A 26,868-nucleotide genomic window follows, 5' to 3' on the forward strand; every position below is an offset into this window, starting at 1 on the left:
TAATGGCACAGGAGGTTCCACAGGGGGCGCAAGTCTAGTTACTAGCATAGTCAGTAAATTAGAAAAGGCAGCCCAAGGTGGGTCTTGGTGTGCCCCCAGTGCTGCAGACTGACTGAGGGGTATAGAACCCCCGGTACCTGATCCCTCAGATGCAATGTTTTCCTCCGAGCAATCAGTGGCATCAGCACTGCATGGCGCAGGATCAGCCATGGATCTACCGCCCTGTTTAGCTGACATTATTTGGAAGCGTAACCTTAGGGCGTAACAGTACAATATAACCAGCAAAGTACCTGACAAAAAAAACCCTGTATAGTGTGACTGCAAAGCAGAGCACAGAGAATTTAAGAAGTATATGGTGACTGAAACACACAGAGAAAAATTCCAAAGTAGTATATCCTGTGAAACACTATATTATATGAGAACCCTGATGCACTTAGCCCCCCTCAGGGTACAGAATATAGGGATAGCAATATGTGTGAGATACACGGAATAGAGACCACACAGCAGCTATTGGCACACACAGTCACATGTATAATGCAGAAATTATTACAAACAACAATAAAACTGCACTGGACTAGCAATATTAAGTAACTGGACTACTAAGTAAAGCTATGTATGTATACAGATATAACAATGCACAGTAAAGACTGGATGTATATCACAGGATACTTGTACTAAATATCCCTGTATTTATGCACTTGTTCTTAACTAACACTGTCTAAACGACATGTAGAATACTTAAGTGTCCTTTAAATGCACAGCGCTGATGAGGCAGGCGGTTTTACAGAGGAGACATTGCCCAGCAGTCCCAGGATCAGCACAGCTCTGTTTAATGGCGCCCAAATGCTGACAGGGAGTTAGGGAGAAGAGAGATGCAGCTCCAGGGCGGGAAGTGGAACATTTGCAGTAAATGGCGTCTGGGGCTGGGGGAGGGGCTACAGGTCAGCTCCGTTTCCCCTCTGCTGGACTTCACCACCGGGTACTGTGGGGACTATAGAAAACGGATTATATGAAATCCAACCTGTGCCCCTTGCCCTGGTGGTCTAGTGGGGTCCCTGTATGGCCATAGTGTCCACGACAGCGTGCGTGGTCCGTCTCCAGAGACCGCGCCGGATTGCGATTTCAGCGGGTCCCGTCTGGGGGACCTTCTTACCTCCTCCCAAAGAAGCGGCCAAGCGATCCAGGAGAGCAGCGGCGGGTGTGTGCCTGAAGTGACCGGAACTCTCTGCTATAAGTACCCGGCAACCAGGGTGCGGGAGTATACAGCACCGCAAGGGGAGGTGAGGGAGCCGCAGCACGATATGTCAGACTGACATATAGCACTTCTAAGTGCCTGTGCTGTGGCCCTTGAAGTCTTCTCTTCAAAAAGCTCTTTTCAGGGCTGCCTAGCACAGCCCCCCCTGTTAGCAGCCTGCACTGCAGGCATCAACTTACAAACTGAGCTCCAGTGCCTGGAGGCGGGAATATAGAGGTGGCGGCGCTATGCATCCTGGGAACAGTCAAAGCTTTTAGCCTGTTGTTGCCTCGGATCAGACCAGCATTTCCACATGTTTATCGGGCCCTTTGGTAATTATGAATAGGCCCATAAGTCCCTTTCTAACTTTCTTACAAGTCAGACTTTCTAACAAGTCTAACTAGGGACACAAGAAAGGTGGAGTATAGAGATATTGAACACTAAGTGGCATATTTACTAAGCGCCATAATATTAAATGCAAAACTAGACATGATTTGCACTTTTAAAAACTGTGGCCAGCACTGCGGACAAGTTGCGGCCTTGAAAAGCTGATGCTTAGTACCATAAATATACCCCTAAGGAAATGCTCTTGGGTTGGATGTTCAACTGTAACATGCAAAATACACTTTCATTAATCTTCAAATTATGAATCCTTTTCATTAGCCAAAAAATTAGGAATTTAATACCTACCGGTAATTCGTTTTCTCGTAGTCCGTAGTGGATACTGGGGTCTTGTACTTTAGTACCATGGGGTATAAATTGGGTCCACTGGAGCCTGGCACTTTAAAACCTTTAGTGTGTGTATGTGTGTGCTGGCTGCTCCCCTCTATGCCCCTCCTACCAGACTCTACCAGTCTACCAGTCTAGGAAAACTGTGCCTGAGGAGACGGACATAACATGAGAGAAGAAACAATGCAACAGCGGTGAGGCAACAAGCCAACACACAACCATAAATGAAAGGAGGGCGCTAACCAGAACAGATGATAGCAACACCAACCTAACCAGGATAGCACAGCTATCCCAACAACGTAACTGGACTGCAACGCCAGTCCAACCAAATACTTACACAGGTAAGCAGGAACGAAGCACTGAGACGGGCGCCCAGTATACACTATGGACTAGGAGAAAGGGAATTACCGGCAGGTATTAAATTCCTATTTTCTCTTACGTCCTAGTGGATACTGGGGACTTGTACTTTAGTACCATAGGGAAGTCCCAAAGCAGCTCCCAAACGGGTGGGAGAGTGCTGAGACCCCTGTAAAACTGCCTGACCAAACTGAAGGTCATCCTTGGCCAAGGTGTCGAACATATAGAATTTAACAAATGTGTTCGAACCAGACCAAGTAACTGCTCGACAGAACTGAAGGGCCGATACACCCCGGGCAGCCGCCCAGGAAGATCCCACCAACCTTGTCGAGTGGGCCTGAATAGACATCGGCAAGGGCAGAGCCGCCAAAGTATAGGCCTGTTAAATGGTTAACCTGAGCCAGCGAGCAACAGATTGCTTAGAAGCTGGCCGACCAATCTTGGAGGCATCATAAAGGACAAACAGTGAGTCAGATTTCTGATGACTGGCCATCGGTTTGACATAAATCCTCAGAGCCCTGACCACATCCAAGGACTCAGGACCAACGGAAGTGTCAGACAACACTGGAATCACAATAGGTTGATTTAAATAAAAGGCTGACACCACTTTAGGCAAAAACTGAGGACGGGTCCTAAGTTCCACTCTCTCCATGGAATATCAAATAAGGGCTCTTACAGGATAAGGCCCCCAATTCAGACACATGTCTCGCAGACGCCAAATGCTAATAACATCTTCCAGGTGAGACATTTTAACTCCACCCTATGTAAGAGTTCAAACCAGTCCAATTGGAGAAAGGACATAACCACATTGAGGTCCCACGGAACCATGGGAGGTACAAAGGGCGGTTGCAAATGAAGAACTCCCTTCAGGAACGTTTGAACTTCAGGCAACAAGTTGTTTCTGGAAGAAATTAGAGAGAGCAGAAATCTGAACCTTGATGGAGCCTAACCGTAGGCCGATATCCACTCCCGCTTGCGGAAATGTAGAAAACGGACGATTCTAAGTTCCACTGGAACCACCTTTCTACTTTCATACCAGGAAACATACTTTTTCCAGATACAATGATAATGTTTTGACGTCACCATCTTCCTTGCTTGGACCATGGTGGAAATAACCCGGGAGGGAAGACCTTTTCTTACTAGAATCTCCCTCTCAACTTCCAAGCCGTCAAACATAGCCGCTTTAAGTCTGGAGAGACGAACAGACCTTGCTAAAGAAGATCATTTTGGAGCGGCAGATGCCGGGGATGCTCCAGAGCCATGGCTAGGAGGTCCGAGTACCACGCCCGTCTAAGCCAATCCTGGGCAATTAGAATTGCCAGAGCGCTTTTCCCTTTTTAGTCTTTTCAGAACCCTTGGGATCAGTGGTAGAGGAGGAAGCAGGTACACAAACTGGTACAGCCAAGGTATCATCAGCACGTCCACTCCTACAGCCTGCGGATCCCTCATTCTGGAACAGTAACGGCAAAGCTTCTTGTTGAGACGAGAAGCCATCAGGTCTAGCTGTGGACAGCCCCACCGGTGAATTAATTGTTGAAACACCTGGGGATGTAGACCCCATTCCCCCGGATGGAGGTCATGCCTGCTGAGGAAGTCTGCTTTTTGACACTTCTCATATCGCTGCTCTGCTTCTTGTTCCCCCTTGTCGGTTTATGTACGCCACCACCGTGGCGTTGTCTGATTGTACCTGGATCACTCGATCCATCAGGAGATGGGAAGCTTGCAGAAGGGCATTGTAAATTGCCCTAAGTTCCAGGACGTTTATCGGTAGAGTAGATTCCTGAACTGACCATATCCCCTGAAACTGGGCCCCTTGGGTCACAGACCCCCAACCCCGGAGGCTGGCATCCGTTGTCAGTAGAATCCATGAGTGGATATTGAAATTCCTGCATTCTACCAGGTGAGGAACTTGAAGCCACCATAACAGAAAACTGGGCTTTCTGAGATAAGGTCACTTCATGATGCATGTGAAGGTGAGACACTGACCATTTGTCCAGCAGATCCAGCTAAAAAGGCCAGGCATGAAATCTGCCGTATGGTATTGCCTTGTAAGCAGCAACAATCTTGCCCGGCAAACGTACGCAAAGATGTATGGACACCTTGCGAGGACGGAGCACTGAGCGAACCAAAGCCTGGATGGCCAAGGCCTTGTCCAACGGGAGAAATACCTTTTTAGAGATACTGTATCCAGTATCATTCCCAGGAATTGGAGACGTTGGGTCGATTCCAGGTGAGATTTCTGGAGATTTAGAATCCACCCATGATCCGTAAGGAGGCGAGTCGTCAGATCGATGCTGTGCAGTAGACATTCCCTGGACATAAAACAAGAAATTGAAAGCGCTGTCCACAATAGAATGTTTTTATTTTATTTTAAAAGATTTAAAATCATCAATTCACATACAGTTAATATATCAATACCTACAGTCTAGATAGAAGATATCTTATAGCAAATGGACATCAAAGCATAGCAAACACCACATTTGCTTTTCTAATGATACCTAATAATATCACAGCTGTGCACAGTGGATACACTTTCAATATATCGACACACTCTATTCCAAATTAAACAATTGTATCATTCCAAGTGAATACAAATTACTCAACACTATGCAATTGGATCTAGCAATTATCACTCCTTCATACAGCCCCCTGAGAATTTAATGAATAAATTCACAATCACATAACGGGATCGCACAGGTGCCTTATTAGCGTGGGGAGACAGGTATGCTGCCTTGATCATTCGTGTCCATACAAACAAGGAGCACTCTTGACGCGTTTCTTAGCCTACTGTCAATGGCTGTTTCCTCAGAAGAATGTTAATTGGTTTCAGCATTTTCTGGACAGGAGACTTTACTACTGGCAGTGTGTATTGATAAATTATAATTATTAGCGTGCATAAATCAGTGATACTGATACTATTACAAAAACGCATCATTGTCCCAGTGGGAGGATAAAAGTAACCTTTGAATACACTCAGGAAATGTGGTGACTTTATTTCTCCAGATATGTCTGGGACTATGAATATCAGTGAATTTATTCATGAAATTCTCAGGGGGCTGTATAAAGGAGTGATAATTGCTAGATCCAATTGCATAGTGTTGAGTTATTTGTATTCACTTGGAATGATACAATTGTTTCATTTGGAATAGAGTGTGTCGATATATTGAAAGTGTATCCACTGTGCACAGCTGTGATATTATTAGGTATCATTGGAAAAGCAAATATGGTGTTTGCTATGCTTTGATGTCCATTTGCTATAAGATATCTTCTATCTAGACTGTACACACAGAGTAAAAACCACAGCACTCACCGCACCAGAAGCGGGGCTCAGCTATGCACTTACCACTCACAGGGTGGGGTGCATGTAACACTGCACTCTCCACCACAGAAGCGGGGTACACAGCTGTACTTACCACTCACAGGGCGGGGTGCATGTAGCCCATGACCACATCGCTCTAATAAATACAAACAGCGAACCCAGCACTCACCAAAGTAAACTCACTTATCCTCAACAATTCAATAAATAAATGATGGGGGTTTAGTTGGTGGATTGGCCAATGCACGGAAGCCTGTATACCGATTCAAGGTACCCCACCTTCATACAGGTCCTACACTATCACAGAGTCTTAAAACCTGACTACCACACTGCTGCATCATCTGCCTGCTAGATGTAATGTGTACCTGCCACAGACTATATGGCTTTTAAAGGCACACTAGTCACCTATTGCACTGGCTCAAAGATGATTGCTAAAAAACAGCTGAGACAGGTTCAGGATAATAAAGTCCACACAGGGGTGCATGAGAAAGCTAGTGGCCACGGTTAATAAGAGCTAACCATAGATTAACCCCTTCATATACACACAGAGTAAAAACCACAGCACTCACCGCACCAGAAGCGGGGCTCAGCTATGCACTTACCACTCACAGGGTGGGGTGCATGTAACACTGTAGACTGTAGGTATTGATATATTAACTATATGTTAATTGATGATTTTAAATCTTTTAAAATAAAAAAACCCTTCTATTGTGGACAGCGCTTTCAATTTCTTGTTTTGTAATACTATAAATTTGGGACTCAAATACCCATCATTTGAAAGCAGCAGTGCACAATTGAGGAGAGGTGAAACTTCATCAGCTTTGGGAGCTGTACAGCTGACACGCATAACAGCGTAGCGCTTTCATACTTTTAGGTTTTATTCCCTGGACATAGCCTTTATCAGGATATCGTCTAAGTAGGGGACTGTGTTGACTCTCATCCTGCGCAGTTGCAGCATCATCTCTGCCATGACTTTGGTGAAATCCCTCGGAGCTGTGGACAGGTCAAAGGGTAAGGCCTGAAACTGGAAATGGTTGTCCAAGATGGCGAACCTGAGGTAAGCCTGATGAGGGGGCCACATGAGAATGTGTATGTAAGCATTCTTGACATCTAGGGATACCAAGAATTCCCCCTGATCCAGACCGGACACCACTGCCCGCAGGGATTCCATCTTGAATTTAAACACCCGCAGATACGGGTTTAGAGACTTCAGGTTTAAGATGGGCCGCACCAAACCATCCAGCTTTGGAACGACAAAAAGACTGGAGTAAAACCCCTTTTTTGTAAAGGAGGAGGTACTGGAACTACCACCCCTGTCCGCAAAAGTTTTTGAATTGCTTCTTGCAAGGTAACTTTTGCATCGGGTAAAACTGGTAAGCCCGATTTGAAAAATCGTTGAGGAGGAAGTGCTTGAAATTCCAACCGGTATCCCTGGGAAATGAGATCCCTCACCCAAGGATCCTGGCAGGACTCCGCACTCACGTGGGCAAAGTGTTGAAGGCGAGCACCCACCTGAAAGTCGCCTTGCTGCTGGTGCCAACCGTCACGCGGAAGGCTTAGCGGCAGGTGATCCGGTGGTCTGGTCCAGGGAGACAGCAGTTGCAGGTTTATGGGACTTACCACGAGATCCTCTGGAAGTAGTGGAGACCCCCCGGCCCCTGCCTCTGAACCTTGCCACATGAAAGAACTGCAAGGGGGGATCTGTGTAAGAATGTCGAGCATGTGGCACGGCCGGCGACAGATAGGTAGACTTACCAGCCATTGCCTGGGAGATCCATTTATTCAATTTGTCCCCAAACAAGGCATCACCTGTAAAGGGTAGATTTTCTACACCCTTTTTGGAATCAGCGTCTGCTGACCATTGACGCAACCAGAGAGTCCAGCATTCCGACACTGCCATAGCAGTAGTGCGGCCATTTATCTTACACAATTCCTTAATAGCCTCACTCATAAAATTTGCAGCATTCTGTATGTGTTGCAGCAAAGTAATGACCTCATCCCGGGTCAGAGAGTCTAAACCATCAATAACAGTATCAGACCACTTGACCATTGCCCTGGAAATCCACCCACAAACAATTGTGGGGTGTTGTGCTACGCCTGCTGCCGTATAAATTGCCTTGATCGTGGTCTCAATTTTATGGTCAGCTGGCTCTTTCAGGGATATAGCCCCTGACACGGGTATGGGTCGTTGGGTTGACCCAACTTAGGTCGACAGTCATTAGGTCGGCCACTGAAGGTGGACATGGGAATTAGTTTGACATGGACTAGGTCGACAGGTGAAAAGGTCGACATGAGGTTTTGGACTGTTGTTGGTGTCGTTTTCTTCGTAAAAGTCACGGAGAACCCCAATTAGTGCACCCGTGTTCGCTCGCCATGCTTCGGGCAAGGTGCCTCGCTTTGCTTGGCACAGGTTACCATTCCAATCGTGGTCCACGTGGATCAATACGTTTGAAAAAATCCAAAAAAATGAAGAAGAAAAAAATGTGAAAAACCCATGTCGACCTTTTGACCTAGTACATGTCGACCTAATGACCATGTCGACCTATTGACCATGTTGGCCTAATGCATGTCGACCTTCAGTGGTCGACCTAATGACTGTCGACCTAACGACCGTATCCCCCTGGCACCGGCAGTACCAATTTCTTAGACAATCTGGATACAGACGTATCGACTGACCAGGTGTTTTCCCATACCTTCCTATCCTCCGCTGGGAGGGTTAAAAGTAGATAGAAACCTCTGAGGAATTTTAAAATTCTTGTCAGGGTTTACTCATGCCTCCCTGGCCAGGGAGTTTAATTCCTTTGACACTGGAAAAGTGGCTGAGGTCTTAGGTCTAAAATTAAAATACAACTCCTCATACAGTTCTGCCTGCTGATCCGGTATGTGAAGAATCTCTCTTACAGCATAAATGAGAGCCTCCACCCCAGGGGACATGCTCCCCCTGTCTATGACCCCCTAGTACCAGTCTTATAATCTGTAACAGCGTGGGTCCCAGAGGAGCAGCATGCATGCAGCTTTGATGATCCGCAGCAGCAGGGAAATGACGTCTTCCCACCGCTGGTCCAATTCCGGGAAGCCCTGCCCCTTGCAATGGTGCGCGGTCCCTATCATAGATTATACTGGCCACGTTATAACTAACATCAGAAAATGTATTGCACAGTCCACACAAAGCCTTGAGACAGTGAGCACTGCGGGGCACAGCCCTGAGCCAATTTGTCCGCGGCGGGCACCGCAGCTTCGGGCCCGTGACCGCCGCATGACTTGTCACCAAAACTGCTTACCGGGACCCCGGTGTAACACTCAGCGCACCTTGTAACTTCGGCATCTGTTAGAGGGTGGCGGCTAGCTGCTGGCGTTGGCACACATACTAACGATCTGTGATCAGTAACTCAGGAGCTCAGTGTCCTGTTAGCTGGGATTACGAACCATTAACCTTCAGGAGGTTGGTTCGGTCCCCCCTCTAAGTCCAACGAAGCAGGTAGCCTGGTTGCCAGTCAGAGCTACCTGAAAAAAATAAACTAAAATAAAAAATAAAGGAAACTCTCTGGAGCTCCAGAGACATGCACCTGGCTCCTGGGCACATTTTTCTAAACTGAGTCTGGTAGGAGAGGCATAGAGGGGAGGAGCCAACACACACATACACACACTAAAGGTTTTAAAGTGCCAGGCTCCAGTGGTACTAAAATACAAGACCCCAGTATCCACTTTGACATCAGAGAAAATACTTATATACAGCCAAGCACAAATCCAGCTGACAGTTCCTTCCTGCACTTACCACCAGTTCTCTTGCTTACATTATAGTCCCACTCCTTCTACATTTCTAAAGCCTAGTCTTAGACATTATAATACCCACATCTATACTAACATTAAGAATAATCTTGCCTAGAATGTATGTACTGTATCACCAATACTCCACATTCAGTTCAAATGCAATGCCTATACTAAATGATTACTACTACAGTCCATCTTATATTGAAACCAAAATAGCATAATGAGAGTGATCTATTTGAAGTATGGACCAATTTATTATCTTACCAGATTTTTATGCATAGCTTGAAGGACATTGAAAGCATGCATCCGATGTGTGACATCTTCCCACTCGGTGGTGACTACCAACACAGGCTTAGCTTCATACAGGGGCAAGTAGTAGTAATAATTACCTAAACAAACACAACATGGACTTCAAATAATATGTCACATATGGACTAAGGTGGTTTATATACTGACGTGCACAGTTACAACTAACTTTCATATTTTGTAAACACTGGTTATTGGAAGACGATAGTAATGCCATAGTTTCTCACAACTGTTCACCATGCTAAAGTAATAGATAAAGGTGAGGCCGTGGATATAGCTTATCTAGACTTTAGTAAGGCTTTTGACACTGTCCCACATTGCTGACTGCTGAATAAACTCAAAAGCATGGGATTGGTGAATAATATGGTTGAATGGATAACATCTTGGTTGCAGGATAGAAAACAGAGTTGTAGTAAATGGAGTGCATTCACAGGAGAGAAATTTTACCAGCAGAGTACCACAGGGATCTGTACTAGAACAGTGCTTTTTAATATCTTTATTGGTGACACTGCAAATGGCATTAACCACTTGCCTGGCTTGGCCACATCAGATGCGACCACACCAGGCAGTATTTTATCTGACCTGGTAGCACAGGATGCGGCCAGTCAGATAGAGAGTGTTAGCAGCAGCAGGGAAGAGGAACTTCCCTCCGTTGCTGCTGTTAGAGGGATCGGAAGGTCACTCTGCCTCCCTGCACCCTCCCCTCAATGTTGCTGTGCTACCAAAGCATTGCTGATCGATCAGCACGGCAGGACGCCCCACCCAGCGGCTGCAGACAATGGCAGCCGCTGGGAAAGTGTAAAACAACTCCCCCCAAGCCACCCCCAGGCCCCCCTGTATACCTGGCAGCTGTATTGGGGGTAAAAAGTAATGTTGCAATGTTACCAATGTTCCGATGTTTGAGAAAAAGTATTTAAACATATATATATATATATATATAAAACCAGCAAAAAAGAGGCGGCACTCGGAGGCTTTAAAGTGCAAAATAGATTGTATTCCACAAGAGAAAACTAACGTTTCGGGGTCACAATACCCCTTTGTCAAAGTGAACAAATGTGTGCAAAGACAGTAACGTACCTTAAATACCCAAGAATCCCGCTCAGTGTGCAGACGCCGTCCCGGCCGCGCTGGCTGTTTGCTTCGCTTCCGGTCCTGCTAAGATGACGTCATCCACATCGCGTCTAGTTGCCGTGGTCACCGTTGACGCCAGGCGGCCCGGACACGGCGCTGCATAAGAAAAGGGAGTGCAACTTAAAAGTAGTGCCCTGTTACCAAAATAAACAAAAATAGAGTGGATACAGACATTGCTGAAACATCAGACAGGAATGCAATAACAAAATCACTATTGGTTAGAGCGCCTATCTAGTGTTAATACAGAAAGCTCAAACGTTACCAATTATCTTTAAACCAAGGCTAATGGGCATGCAAAGGGCCCGCCGGTCGATACAGAACAAAAAATAAATAATATATATAAATGATATATAAAAAGTAAAGCTTCTGTATAAGTCTTATCGAGCATATTAAATCGAGAATCTGGCTGAGGTTTCGGTAATGGGTCATATAACACATCCCCTATAAGTAGAAACAGGGGTGGGAAAATGAGGTGGAAAAAAAGGGGGGGGGGAAGGGGGAAACAAACAGACAGGAAAAGCTGGAAGATAAGGGCCACTATTTAAAAATATTTAGACTCAATTTTCATTGAGGCCATGGGGGCTGGTGGTTCCAAGCTCAAAAATCCATCTGGTCTCGAGCCGTAACAGTCTGCCATCCCTGTCGCCACCTCTAATGTGTCTAGGGACATGGTCGATAATGAGGTGTTTTAAATCTTTCATGGTGTGGCCGGCAGATGCAAAGTGTCTGGCCACCGGTTGTTCAGATGCCTTGCCCTGCAGTGCTTGTTTGATGGCTGAGCGATGGAGGGCCATCCTTTCCCGGCACGTTCTGATGGACTTCCCCACATAGTGGAGGTTACACGGACATTTAATGATGTATATAATGTGAGTGGTAGTGCATGTAAGAACATGCTTGATGCTATAGGTTTTGTCACGGTGAGGATGTTTGAAACTGGAACCAGTGATCATATGTTCGCATGTAGTGCATTTAATGCAGCTGTAGCAGCCCGGTTTCTTCCCCAAAAATACTGCCTCTGGCCGTCTTTGTCGGTCCAGTTCAGCTTGAAAACCCGTGACATCGGAATGGACTATTGTGTCCTTAAGATTCCTACCTCTTTGATAACACATCATAGGTCTTTTTCCATTCAGCGAGGGAAGCGATTTATCGGTGGCCACTATAGGCCATAAGGCTCTAGTGGCCCTTTGCACCACTGGGCTCGAGGTATTATATCTTGTAGGAAATGGTATAACAGAGTCTTGTTGTTTAAACTTGGAGGTTAAAAGCAACTCTCTAGGGATCTTCATCACTTCCTCCTTATACTTAAGAAGGAGTCGCCTGTTATATCCTCTTTCCATGAATTTAGACACCATATTATCCAGTTCTGGCTCCAATGTGCTACGGTCACTGATAATGCGGGATACCCTAATCATTTGGGACCGTGGAAGGCCCTCTTTGAGAGATCTTGGATGGTGACTGCTGGCATTGAGGAGAGTGTTCTTATCTGTGGGTTTGCAGTAAAGGCTGGTATGTAGTGCTCCATTTGCGATGGTTACTTGAACATCCAGATAATTCAACGTGCTTGTGCTTGTCTGGAATGTATATTTGATACTGGAAGCCCTAGAGTTGATGGACAACATGAGTGCATTGAATCGGTCCACTCCATGAAAGATTTAAAACACCTCATTATCGACCATGTCCCTAGACACATTAGAGGTGGCGACAGGGATGGCAGACTGTTACGGCTCGAGACCAGATGGATTTTTGAGCTAGGAACCACCAGCCCCCATGGCCTCAATGAAAAATTGAGTCTAAATATTTTTAAATAGTGGCCCTTATCTTCCAGCTTTTCCTGTCTGTTTGTTTCCCCCTTCCCCCTTTCCCCCCCTTTTTTTCCACCTCATTTTCCCACCCCTGTTTCTACTTATAGGGGATATGTGTTATCTGACCCATTACCGAAACCTCAGCCAGATTCTCGATTTAATATGCTCGATAAGACTTATACAGAAGCTTTACTTTTTATATATCATTTATATATATTATTTATTTTTTGTTCTGTATCGACCGGCGGGCCCTTTGCCTTCCCATTAGCCTTGGTTTAAAGATAATTGGTAACGTTTGAGCTTTCTGTATTAACACTAGATAGGCGCTCTAACCAATAGTGATTTTGTTATTGCATTCCTGTCTGATGTTTCAGCAATGTCTGTATCCACTCTATTTTTGTTTATTTTGGTAACAGGGCACTACTTTTAAGTTGCACTCCCTTTTCTTATGCAGCGCCGTGTCCGGGCCGCCTGGCGTCAACGGTGACCACGGCAACTAGACGCGATGTGGATGACGTAATCTTAGCAGGACCGGAAGCGAAGCAAACAGCCAGCTCGGCCGGGACGGCGTCTGCACACTGAGCGGGATTCTTGGGTATTTAAGGTACGTTACTGTCTTTGCACACATTTGTTCACTTTGACAAAGGGGTATTGTGACCCCGAAACGTTAGTTTTCTCTTGTGGAACACAATCTATTTTGCACTTTAAAGCCTCCGAGTGCCGCCTCTTTTTTGCTGGTTGTGGATCTCCCTTGGAGGGCACCGGAGCCTGTACTCAGAAGAAAGTGGGAGTGCCGGTCCGTGTGGACTATATATATATATATATATATATATATTTTTTTTTTTTAACTAAAATCATTTTGGATAAGGTTAAATTCATGTTCTTCATCTATTTCACTCATAAAAAACCCCTGACAATTTTGGAGCAGTTTTTTCTGGGGAAAAATCGCCAGTTAAGTAGTTAAAGGGAAGGTATGCCTTTTTGCAGATGACACAAAATTATGCAACAGGGTAGACACACTGGGAGAAGAAAAACAACTGATTGAGGATCTAGGTAGACTAGGTCAAGAATGTGGCAATTACAGTTTAATGCCACAAAATGCAAAATCATGCTAAATATAGTATTAATGGCACTATACTGGAAACTACTGAGGAGGAAAGGGATCCAGGAGTCACTATTTCAGGTGACTTAAAATAAGAATTTACTTACCGATAATTCTATTTCTCGTAGTCCGTAGTGGATGCTGGGGACTCCGTCAGGACCATGGGGAATAGCGGCTCCGCAGGAGACAGGGCACAAAAGTAAAAGCTTTAGGATCAGGTGGTGTGCACTGGCTCCTCCCCCTATGACCCTCCTCCAAGCCTCAGTTAGGATACTGTGCCCGGACGAGCGTACACAATAAGGAAGGATTTTGAATCCCGGGTAAGACTCATACCAGCCACACCAATCACACTGTACAACCTGTGATCTGAACCCAGTTAACAGCATGATAACAGCGGAGCCTCTGAAAAGATGGCTCACAACAATAATAACCCGATTTTTGTAACAATAACTATGTACAAATATTGCAGACAATCCGCACTTGGGATGGGCGCCCAGCATCCACTACGGACTACGAGAAATAGAATTATCGGTAAGTAAATTCTTATTTTCTCTAACGTCCTAAGTGGATGCTGGGGACTCCGTCAGGACCATGGGGATTATACCAAAGCTCCCAAACGGGCGGGAGAGTGCGGATGACTCTGCATCACCGAATGAGAGAACTCCAGGTCCTCCTCAGTCAGGGTGTGCCCCTGACCAAGTATCAGCTCGGCAAAGTTGTAAAGCCGAGACCCCTCGGGCAGCCGCCCAAGATGAGCCCACCTTCCTTGTGGAATGGGCATTTACATATTTTGGCTGTGGCAGGCCTGCCACAGAATGTGCAAGCTGAATTGTACTACACATCCAACTAGCAATCGTCTGCTTAGAAACAAGAGCACCCAGTTTGTTGGGTGCATACAGGATAACAGCAAGTCAGTTTTCCTGACTCCAGCCGTCCTGGAAACTATATTTTCAGGGCCCTGACAACATCTAGCAACTTGGAGTCCTCCAAGTCCCTAGTAGCCGCAGGTACCACAATAAGCTGGTTCAGGTGAAACACTGACACCACCTTAGGGAGAAACTGGGGATGAGTCCGCAGCTCTGCCCTGTCCGAATGGACAATCAGATATGGGCTTTTTTGAGACAAACGCTGCCAATTCTGACACTCGCCTGGCCGAGGCCAGGGCCAACAGCATGGTCACTTTCCCTGTGAGATATTTCAAATCCACAGATTTGAGCGGTTTAAACCAATGTGATTTTAGGAATCCCAGAACTACGTTGAGATCCCACAGTGCCACTGGAGGCACAAAAGGGGGTTGTATATGCAGTACTCCCTTGACAAACTTCTGGACTTCAGGAACTGAAGCCAATTCTTTCTGGAAGAAAATCGACAGGGCCGAAATTTGAACCTTAATGGACCCCAATTTGAGGCCCATAGACACTCCTGTTTGCAGGAAATGCAGGAAACGACCGAGTTGAAATTTCTTCATGGGGCCTTCCTGGCCTCACACCACGCAACATATTTTCGCCACATGTGGTGATAATGTTGTGCGGTCACCTCCTTCCTGGCTTTGACCAGGGTAGGAATGACCTCTTCCGGAATGCCTTTTTCCCTTAGGATCCGGCGTTCAACCGCCATGCCGTCAAACGCAGCCGCGGTAAGTCTTGGAACAGACATGGTACTTGCTGAAGCAAGTCCCTTCTTAGCGGCAGAGGCCATGAGTCCTCTGTGAGCATCTCTTGAAGTTCCGGGTACCAAGTCCTTCTTGGCCAATCCGGAGCCACGAGTATAGTTCTTACTCCTCTACGTCTTATAATTCTCAATACCTTGGGTATGAGAAGCAGAGGAGGGAAGACATACACCGACTGGTACACCCACGGTGTTACCAGAAACGTCCACAGCTATTGCCTGAGGGTCTTTTGACCTGGCGCAATACTTGTCCAGTTTTTTGTTCAGGGCGGGACGCCATCATGTCCACCTTTGGTCTTTTCCAACGGTTCACAATCATGTGGAAGACTTCCCGATGAAGTCCCCACTCTCCCGGGTGGAGGTTGTGCCTGCTGAGGAAGTCTGCTTCCCAGTTGTCCACTCCCGGAATGAACACTGCTGACAGTGCTATCACATGATTTTCCGCCCAGCGAAAAATCCTTGCAGTTTCTGCCATTGCCCTCCTGCTTCTTGTGCCGCCCTGTCTGTTTACGTGGGCGACTGCCGTGATGTTGTCCCACTGGATCAATACCGGCTGACCTTGAAGCAGAGGTCTTGCTAAGCTTAGAGCATTGTAAATTGCCCTTAGCTCCAGTATATTTATGTGGAGAAAAATCTCCAGACTTGATCACACTCCCTGGAAATTTTTTCCCTGTGTGACTGCTCCCCAGCCTCTCAGGCTGGCCTCCGTGGTCACCAGCATCCAATCCTGAATGCCGAATCTGCGGCCCTCTAGAAGACGAGCACTCTGTAACCACCACAGGAGAGACACCCTTGTCCTTGGAGATAGGGTTATCCGCTGATGCATCTGAAAATGCGATCCGGACCATTTGTCCAGCAGATCCCACTGAAAAGTTCTTGCGTGGAATCTGCCGAATGGAATCGCTTCATAATAAGCCACCATTTTTCCCAGGACTCTTGTGCAATGATGCACTGACACTTTTCCTGGTTTTAGGAGGTTCCTGACTAGCTCGGATAACTCCCTGGCTTTCTCCTCCGGGAGAAACACCTTTTTCTGGACTGTGTCCAGAACCATCCCTAGGAACAGCAGACGTGTCGTCGGAAACGGCTGTGATTTTGGATATTTAGAATCCACCCGTGCTGTCGTAGAACTACTTGAGATAGTGCTACTCCGACTTCCAACTGTTCTCTGGACCTTGCCCTTATCAGGAGATCGTCCAAGTAAGGGATAATTAAGACGCCTTTTCTTTGAAGAAGAATCATCATTTTGGCCATTACTTTGGTAAAGACCCGGGGTGCCGTGGACAATCCAAACGGCAGCGTCTGAAACTGATAGTGACAGTTCCGTACCACGAACCTGAGGTACCCTTGGTGAGAAGGGCAATTTTGGACATGGAGGTAAGCATCCTTGATGTCCAGGGACACCATATAGTCCCCTTCTTCCTGGTTCGCTATCACTGCTCTGAGTGACTCCATCTTGATTTGAACCTTTGTATGTAAGTGTTCAAAGATTTCCCATTTAGAATAGGTCTCACCGAGCCATCTGGCTTCAGTACCACAATATAGTGTGGAATAATACCCCTTTCCTTGTTGTAGGAGGGGTACTTTGATTATCACCTGCTGGGAATACAGCTTGTGAATTGTTTCCAATACTGCCTCCCTGTCGGAGGAAGACGTTGGTAAAGCAGACATCAGGAGCCTGCGAGGGGGAGACGTCTCGAATTTCCAGTCTGTACCCCTGGGATACTACTTGTAGGATCCAGGGGTCCACTTGCGAGTGAGCCCACTACGCGCTGAAACTCTTGAGACGACCCCCCACCGCACTTGAGTCCGCTTGTACGGCCCCAGCGTCATGCTGAGGACTTGGCAGAAGCTGTGGAGGGCTTCTGTTCCTGGGAATGGGCTGCCTGCTGCAGTCTTCTTCCCTTTCCTCTATCCCTGGGCAGATATGAGTGGCCTTTTGCCCGCTTGCCCTTATGGGGACGAAAGGACTGAGGCTGAAAAGACGGTGTCTTTTTCTGCTGAGATGTGATTTGGGGTAAAAAAGGTGGATTTTCCAGCTGTTGCCGAGGCCACCAGGTCCGATGGACCGACCCCAAATAACTCCTCCCCTTTATACGGCAATACTTCCATGTGCCGTTTGGAATCTGCATCACCTGACCACTGTCGTGTCCATAAACATCTTCTGGCAGATATGGACATCGCACTTACTCTTGATGCCAGAGTGCAAATATCCCTCTGTGCATCTCGCATATATAGAAATGCATCCTTTAAATGCTCTATAGTCAATAAAATACTGTCCCTGTCAAGGGTATCAATATTTTCAGTCAGGGAATCCGACCAAGCCCATCCAGGCTGAGGCGATCGCTGGTCGCAGTATAACACCAGTATGTGTGTATATACCTTTTTAGGATATTTTCCAGCCTCTCAGCTGGCTCCTTGAGGGCGGCCCTATCTGGAGACGGTACCGCCACTTGTTTTGATAAGCGTGTGAGCGCCTTATCCACCCTAAAGGGTGTTTCTCAACGCGCCCTAACTTCTGGCGGGAAAGGGTATACCGCCAATAATTTTCTATCGGGGGAAACCCACGCATCATCACACACTTCATTTAATTTATCTGATTCAGGAAAAACTACAGGTAGTTTTTTCACACCCCACATAATACCCTTCTTGTGGTACTTGTAGTATCAGAAATATGTAACACCTCCTTCATTGCCCTTAACATGTAACGTGTGGCCCTAAAGGAAAATACGTTTGTTTCTTCACCGTCGACACTGGAGTCAGTGTCCGTGTCTGTGTCGACCGACTGAGGTAAATGAGCGTTTTACAGCCCCTGATGGTGTTTTAGACGCCTGGACAGGTACTAATTTGTTTGCCGGCCGTCTCATGTCGTCAACCGACCTTGCAGCGTGTTGACATTATCACGTAATTCCTTAAATAAGCCATCCATTCCGGTGTCGACTCCCTAGAGAGTGACATCACCATTTCAGGCAATTGCTCCGCCTCCTCACCAACATCGTCCTCTTACATGTCGACACACACGTACCGACACACAGCACACACACAGGGAATGCTCTGATAGAGGACAGGACCCCACTAGCCCTTTGGGGAGACAGAGGGAGAGTTTGCCAGCACACACCAAAAACGCTATAATTATACAGGGACAACCTTTATATAAGTGTTTTTCCCTTATAGCATTTTAATATATATATACATATCGCCAAATAAGTGTCCCCCCTCTCTGTTTTAACCCTGTTTCTGTAGTGCAGTGCAGGGGAGAGCCTGGGAGCCTTCCCACCAGCATTTCTGTGAGGGAAAATGGCGCTGTGTGCTGAGGAGAATAGGCCCCGCCCCCTTTTCGGCGGGCTTCTTCTCCCGTTTTTCTGAGACCTGGCAGGGGTTAAATACATCCATATAGCCCCCAGGGGCTATATGTGATGTATTTTTAGCCAGAATAAGGTACTATCATTGCTGCCCAGGGCGCCCCCCCCCGGCGCCCTGCACCCTCAGTGACCGCTGCTATGAAGTGTGCTGACAACAATGGCGCACAGCTGCAGTGCTGTGCGCTACCTTATGAAGACTGAAGAGTCTTCTGCCGCCGTTTCTGGACCTCTTCACTTTTTCGGCATCTGCAAGGGGGTCGGCGGCGCGGCTCCGGGACGAACCCCAGGGTGAGACCTGTGTTCCGACTCCCTCTGGAGCTAATGGTGTCCAGTAGCCTAAGAAGCCAATCCATCCTGCACGCAGGTGAGTTCACTTCTCTCCCCTAAGTCCCTCGTAGCAGTGAGCCTGTTGCCAGCAGGACTCACTGAAAATAAAAAACCTAACAAACTTTTACTCTAAGCAGCTCTTTAGGAGAGCCACCTAGATTGCACCCTTCTCGGCCGGGCACAAAAATCTAACTGAGGCTTGGAGGAGGGTCATAGGGGGAGGAGCCAGTGCACACCACCTGATCCTAAAGCTTTTACTTTTGTGCCCTGTCTCCTGCGGAGCCGCTATTCCCCATGGTCCTGACGGAGTCCCCAGCATCCACTTAGGACGTTAGAGAAAGGCAGGTAAGCAATGTAACAAAGCAATGAGGAAGGCTAGTCAGATGCTTGGCTGCATAGGGATAGGAATCAGCAGCAGAAAGAAGTAATAATGCCACTGTATAGGTCATTTGTACGGCCTCATCTAGAGTACTGTGCTCAGTTCTGTAGACCATATCTTCAGAAGGATATTAAACTATGCTCCCCCTTGGCCTTCAGATTATCCACTATTCATTATTTGTGGGGTAACCCTATTATTATTATTATTATTATTATCCTTTATTTATATGGCGCCACAAGGGATCCGCAGGGCCCATTACACAGTACATAATAAAATGAGCAAACAAGAAAACAGCACTTACAGTACAGGACAATATAGGTCAGGTATAGAAAACCCGGGGTTAGGTGCCGTCAAAGGGAGTATGCAGTATAAGATAGTGTAAGTAAGAAAAGGAAAGGCACATGAGGAAAGAAGTCCCTGCTCTTGCGAGCTTACAATCTAAAATATTAAGGGTATTGCTACTAAATATTGCATTTTGGGACAAAGGTCTGCCATTGACACGGGTTAAAACTCCCAGTCTCTGCCCTTACCTATCTACTTCTACAGTTTATACCTGATGCAGAGAGGAGTGTGGCTTTACAAATATTTTACAGTTAGTCTGTAACCTACAAGTATGCATGTCACTCATACCCATTTTACACCACTGCAATAACCTAGGTTATTAGGGGGGGAACCAAAGCCACATCTTAGTTTAAACAGGTCCCCTGAAAAATAACCTGGGTCCAGTAGCAGCCCAGGTAACAGGGCAAAAGAATTTTGTCATACAACCTCAGGTTTGCGCAATAAAAAGGTAAAGCGGCCTTAGTGTCTTTCAATATGGTGGGAAAAACACAAATTCCCTGTTAACATGAAAAAAAGCTGTATGGAAGACACCACTGGCGCTATACCTTAAAGATGACACCTAGTTTTTGCATAGGTGCTAACACACCCAATATGAATGGGAAAAGAACACCCACTTGCATGGGGTAAATGACAATTAAACAATTTATTTTCACATAATTAAAAAATACAATACACATTAAAAATCCATATGTACATGTGCAACTCAGCCAGGAATATCCAAGTAAAGTGACTCGTGCAAAAATTGGAGATCTCTCACCATATATAGAAGCTGCGGTGGGCTAGCTTATATTTAAGCAGATGTGGTCCGAGGCTGAATTGCCTAGGCACCACCGCAGTAAACTTATCAGCTTAGAGTCCTCTTGTGAGACAAAGCCCACAGCTACGACACACAGCTCGCAGAAGCCAATGCCAACAGTGTGACGGCCTTCCACGTAAGAAACTTGACGTCTACGTCCTGTAAAGGCTCCAACCATTCCGATTGCAGGAACTGCAACACCACGTTGAGATCCCAAGGCGCCATAGAAGGCACAAAGGGCGGTTGGATGTGCAGAACCCCCTTCAAACATGTCTGAACCTCAGGGAGAGAAGCCAATTGTTTCTGGAAGAAAATGGATAAGGCCTAAATCTGGACTTTTATGGAGCCCAAACGTATGCCCACATCCACACCTGACTGCAGAAAAAGGAGAAAATGTCCCAGTTGAAATTCCACCGCAGGAAATTTCCTGTCCTTACACCAAGAGACGTATTTTTTCCAAATACGGTGGTAATGTTTAGACGTTACCCCCTTTCTGGCTTGGATCAGGGTTGGAATAACCCTATCTGGGATCCCTTTCGGGGTTAGAATTTGATGCTCAACCTCCATGCCGTCGAACGTAGGCATTGATAAGTCTTGATAGACGAATGGCCCCTGTTGGAGAAGGTCCTTACGAAGAGGTAGAGGCCACGGGTCCTCAAGAAGCTTCTCCAGTAGCTCTGCATACCAGGCCCTTCTTGGCCAGTCCAGAGCAATGAGAATTGCTTGAACCTTGTGTCTTTTTATTCTTTTGAGAATCTTTGGGATCAATGGAAGTGGTGGAAGCACGTACACCATCTGGTAGACCCATGGAGTTACCAGGGCATCCACCGCCACTGCTTGTGGGTCCCTCGACCTGGAACAATACCGCTTGAGCTTCTTGTTGAGACGAGAGGCTATCATGTCGATTTGTTGAATTCCCCACCGACGTGTCACGCACCCGAACACCTCTGGGTGAAGGCCCTGGGTGGAGGTCGTGTCTGCTGAGGCAGTCTGCTTCCCAGTTGTCTACTCCTGGAATGAAGACCACGGACAGCGCCACAGCGTGTCTTTCTGCCCAGAGGAGAGTCCTTGTTACTTCTGACATTTCTGCTTTGCTCTTCGTTCCACCTTGTTGGTTTATGTACGTTACTGCCGTCACATTGACCGACTGAACTTGAATGGCTTGATCTTGAAGAAGATGCGATGCCTTTAGAAGGGCGTTGTATATGGCCCTTAGTTCCAGAATGTTGATCGGAAGAATAGCTTCCTGACTTGACCATTTTCCTTGGAACTGTTCCTCTTGGGTGACCAACCTCTGAGGCTTGCGTCTGTGGTTAGCAGAATCCAATTTTGAATCCCAAACCTTCGGCCCTCGGTCAGGTGAGAAGTCTGAAGCCACCACATAAGAGAAATCCTGGCTTTTGGGGACAGATAGACCTGGTACATGTGTACATGTGTAGATATGATCCGGACCACTTGTCCAACAGATCCAGTTGGAAGGGAATTGCATGGAACCTTCCGTACTGTAGCACCTCGTAGGCGGCTACCATCTTCCCCAGAAGACGAATGCATTGATGCACCGATATCATCCCCAGGAACGGAAGCCTCCGTGTTGGTTCCAGATGAGATTTTGGTAGGTTCAGAATCCACCCGTGATCCTGGAGTAGTCGGGTTGAGAGGGCAATGTTGACTAACAACCTCTCCCTGGATAGTGCTTTTATCAGCAGATCGTCCTGGTACGTAATTATGTTCACTCCGTTTGCGGAGGAGAAACATAATCTCTGCCATTACCTTGGTGAACACCCTCGGTGCCGTAGAGAGGCCAAATGGCAGGGCCAGGAACTGGTAGTGACAGTCCTGTAAGGCAAACCTTAGATAAGCCTGATGAGGCGGCCAAATCGGAATATGAAGGAATGGATCCTTGATATCCAGAGACACCAGGAATTCCCTCTCCTCCAGACCTGAGATCACTGCTCTCAGAGACTCCCTCTTGAACTTGAACACCCGTAAGAACGGGTTCAACGACTTGAGATTCAAAATGGGCCTTACCGAACCGTCCGGTTTCGGTACTACAAACAGGTTGGAATAATAACCTTTGTTTTGCAGCTGAAGTGGAACTGGAACAATGACCTGAGTCAGTACCAGTTTTTCAATCGCTTCCTGTAAAGTCATACTTGCTTCTTGAGAAGCTGGTAAGCCTAATTTGAAGAATATGTGATGTGGGAGTTCCTGAAACTCCAGTCTGTAGCCCTGGGCTATAAGATCTTTGACCCAGGGATCCTGGCATTACGTTTCCAATTTGTGACTGAAGAATCTTAAACGGGCGCCCACCTGCCTGTTTTCCAAGCAGTGCGGTCCACCGTCATGCTGAAGCCTTAGAGGTAGCAGAACCGGGGTTCTGTTCCTGTGAACCAGCAGTTGCTGGATTTCTGGGTTTACCTCTATTGACTTTGAAGGATGCAGAAGAACCTTTGGTTTTGTTTTTAAATTTCGCTGTCCGAAAGGACTGCAGAGTTGGAGCAGTGTAAGATTTTCTAGCCGGAGGAGCTGCGGAAGGAAGGTATGTAGACTTACCTGACGTAGCCTTGGATATCCACGTATACCAGTTCATCTCCAAAAAGGGCTTCACCTGTGAAAGGTAGACTTTTCACGCCTTTCATAAAATCCGTGTCCGCAGTCCACTGGCGTAGCCACAAGCCCCTGCGTGCTGACACTGCCATGGCAGTGGTGCGTGCATTGAGTAAACCAATTTCCTTTATGGCCTCCACCATAAAGTTAACAGAATCCTGTATATGCTGTAGGAGTAAAATTATCTCCCCCCTGGATAAGGAATCTAACCCGTATATTAGATTACCTGACCATTTTGCAATGGCCCTAGAGATCCATGCACAAGCTATAGTGGGTCTCTGGGCCAGCCCCGCAGCTGTGTACAGAGATTTGAGAGTGGTCTCAATCTTGCGGTTTGTAGCATCCTTCAAAGAAGCTGCCCCAGGAACAGGTAAAACTATACTTACGTGACAGCCTAGAAACCGATGCATCAACTATCGGTGGGTTTTCCCATTTTTTCCTATCATCCTGAGGAAACAGGAAGGTTGTGAGTAACTGTTTTGGGACCTGAAACTTCTTGTCAGGATTTTCCCAAGTTGCTTCAAATAGCCTTAGATGCAGGGAAAGTAGCTGAGGATTTCTTTTTCACATTAAAACAAGATTCCTCCTCGTCCTCTGTCACCTTATTAGGAATGTGCAGGACATCTCTAATAGCTTCTATCAAGGCCTGTATACCCTGTGAGAAAGCTGCATCCCCCCTCCCGAGTCAACCTCACCCTCCTCTGGGTCTGATACATCATCATCGGTATCAGCCTGCATGATTTGGGCCAGAGTACGCTTCTGTGGTCAAATGGCAGGGGTCTGAGACGCTGGAATGACCACTGAATCTCTATTCATGAGGTCATCAACAGATGGTTTTAAGTATTGCGTCTCCTTCTCATTTTGGAATAATTTATTTGAAATATTTGAAATCATCCCTGTTAATTAATCTAACCATACTGGTTCAGATCCACTAGCCTGAGAATGTGTATTATCCTGAGTACACTGCAGTGATCCCTCATATTGAGAAAAACACTTTGCTGTGCATGATACACACTCCTTTGACATAGTAAATGTGAAAGAACACACACACACACACACACACACACACACACACACACACACACACACACACACGAATATAGGTTAAAAGCACAGTTGATCCACACAGAGCCCTTCTAGGGAGACACAGAGTATAACAGTTGATCCACACAGAGCCCTTCTAGGGAGACACAGAGTATAATGGAGCCAGCCACACATCGCCCCTGTAGCTAAAGAACAAGTTTAGCTTGGTCGCAAACTAAGTATCTTTAATAGGGCTTAGTACACCAAATATTGCTCCCCCCTCTCTGCTATGACCCTCTGGTACTGTTGAGGTGTTCTGGAGTCCTTGTGGAGGAGCTGCGCTTCCCTGCCAATCTGCCTATGTATAGCTGCAGAGGGAAAATGGCGCAAGTGAGCTGCTGGATCCGCTCATAGTGAAGCCCCGCCTTCTTAATGGCACGCGGTCTTCCCGTTTTTTTATACTGGCTGAGGTAAATATTCTGTTCTACAGTGGGTTAAAACCCCTGTAGTGTACTGCCAGTGTGGGTATCATCAGTGGCTTCAGCTCACCCCTAACAACGGTCACACAGTGTCTCTGAAGCCTGGAGCGCAGCCTGCATGTTAGCGCTGTGCTCCTACCCTTGTGCCGCCATTCCAGCCGGCGACCCGCTAACCGGAATGCTGGCCACCTACTCACCACTCTTCTGACTTCTGGCTCTGTTAGGAGAGGCGGCGTGCTGCAGGTCTGTACTCTCGTCGTGGTGGGGCTTGCAAATAGGACCCTCAGGAGCTCAGTGTCTTGTCAGCAGGGAACGGGACCATTAACCCTAGGGAGGTTGGGCCGTTCCCCCACCTAAGTCCCACGAAGCAGGCAGTCTGGTACCAACCAGACCTGCCTGAAAATAAAAACAGAAAATAAATGCAGAAAACTCTTCAGGAGCTTCCCAAGTGTGACCTGCTACTCCGGCACATTTTCTAAACTGAGTCTGGTAGGAGGAGCATACAGGGGGGAGCCAGTCCACACTATCAAATTCTTAAAGTGCCCATGGCTCCTAGTGGACCTGTCTATACCCCATGGTACTAATATGGACCCCGGTATCCTCTAGGACGTAAGAGAAAATAAATATTATTGTACTTTTCCAGGCTTACTTTGAGTTTGGTGCAGTTATGAATCATAACAATCCAAAAGTGCTGAAGGGGGTTGCTATACAGGTGAATCTTTATATTGAATTATGAGTTTGGGGGGGAAGTGCAGTCACTGTAATGTGTTTTATTATTCCTGTACTTTCCCTTTATGAAAGATAAATAGGATTTTAATACCTACCGGTAAATCTTTTTCTCGTAGTCCATAAGGGATACTGGGGTTCACTTAGTACGATGGGGTATAGATGGGGTCCAAAGGAGCCGGTGCACTTTAAATTTCTTCAACTGGGTGTGCTGGCTCCTACACTCTATGCCCCCTCCTACAGCCCGTACATGTAAAACTGTGCCCGAAGGAGAATGGACATACTTGAGAGAAGGAACATAACAACAGTGAGTGGTGAGATTCATACATCAGCACACCAATAACATAAAACAACCAGCAACGGCTGGTAACAAACAGCAACAGCTGAGCAGGTAAACTTCTTGAAAATAAAAACCTGCAGACAGTGTCGGACTGGGGCATGTATGGCCCACCGGGAAAATGCAGTGGTAGGGGCCTGTGTTAGGGGTGTGACCAGTCTGCAGAGGGGGTGTGGCCTGCCACCTCATTGGTTTGACTAACCATTAGAGAGTGCAACATCTGGGCCCCTTCATAAATATATACAGCAAATTCAGCTCCTGCATGCATGATAATGTACCAGATGAATAACAGATTAATAACAGCAATGCACTGTAGAAAACAGACCATAGTCCAGTATAAGGTAACACATGTATAATAAATAATTCAAGTGCACAGTCTGGAACCTGATCCTTAGAGCAGGAGGTGGAGCCCCAGACAGTAGAGCCCACCGGTGGTTTCCCCTGTACCGCTGTGGGCCAGTCCAAGCCTGCCTGTAGACACGTCAACACACTAGGCAGGCACCCAGTATCCCTTATGGACTACGAGAAAAGGATTTACTGGTAGGTATTAAAATCCTGTTTTCTCTAACATCCATAAGGGATACTGGGGTTCACTTAGTATAATGGGGACGTCCCAAAGCTTCCAGAATGGGCGGGAAAGTGCAGAGACGTCTGCAGCACCGCCTGCCCAAAGTGGGTATCCTCTTTGGTCAGGGTATCAAACCTGTAGAACTTCAAAAAGGTGTTCTTCCCTGACCAGGTAGCAGCTCGGCATAGTTGCAAGGCCGAGACTCCACGGGCAGCCGCCCAGGAAGACCCCACCGATCTTAAAGAGTGGGCCTTCAGAGACTGTGGAACAGGTAAGCCTAAGCCAACGAGCAATGGACTGCTTAGAAGCAGGGCAACCCTTTTTCTGCGCAACATATAGCACAAACAAGGAATCCGTCTTACTGATCCGAGTCGTCCTTTTGATATAAATCTTCAAGGCTCGCACAGCATCCAACGACCCCGGAGGAGCAGAAGTGCCAGAACTTGACGGGACAACAAATGGTTGATTCAAGTGGAACGCAGAGACACCCTTCGGCAGGAACTGCT

At 46.8% G+C, this 26,868-nt stretch overlaps 1 protein-coding gene across 1 annotated transcript in view; it reads right to left on the minus strand.

Annotated features, from left to right (window-relative positions):
* The window catches only part of FER1L5 (fer-1 like family member 5), a 926,196-nt gene that overhangs the window by 413,662 nt on the left and 485,666 nt on the right, over positions 1–26,868 (minus strand). Inside the window, exon 21 of the mRNA XM_063929941.1 lies at positions 9,672–9,796. Within this exon, the coding sequence (XP_063786011.1) occupies positions 9,672–9,796 (125 nt within the window). The remainder of the gene's footprint in view (positions 1–9,671; positions 9,797–26,868) is intronic.

The sequence above is a fragment of the Pseudophryne corroboree genome, chromosome 6 (genome assembly GCF_028390025.1).
Source record: "Pseudophryne corroboree isolate aPseCor3 chromosome 6, aPseCor3.hap2, whole genome shotgun sequence".
NCBI classification, from domain to species: Eukaryota; Metazoa; Chordata; class Amphibia; order Anura; family Myobatrachidae; genus Pseudophryne; species Pseudophryne corroboree.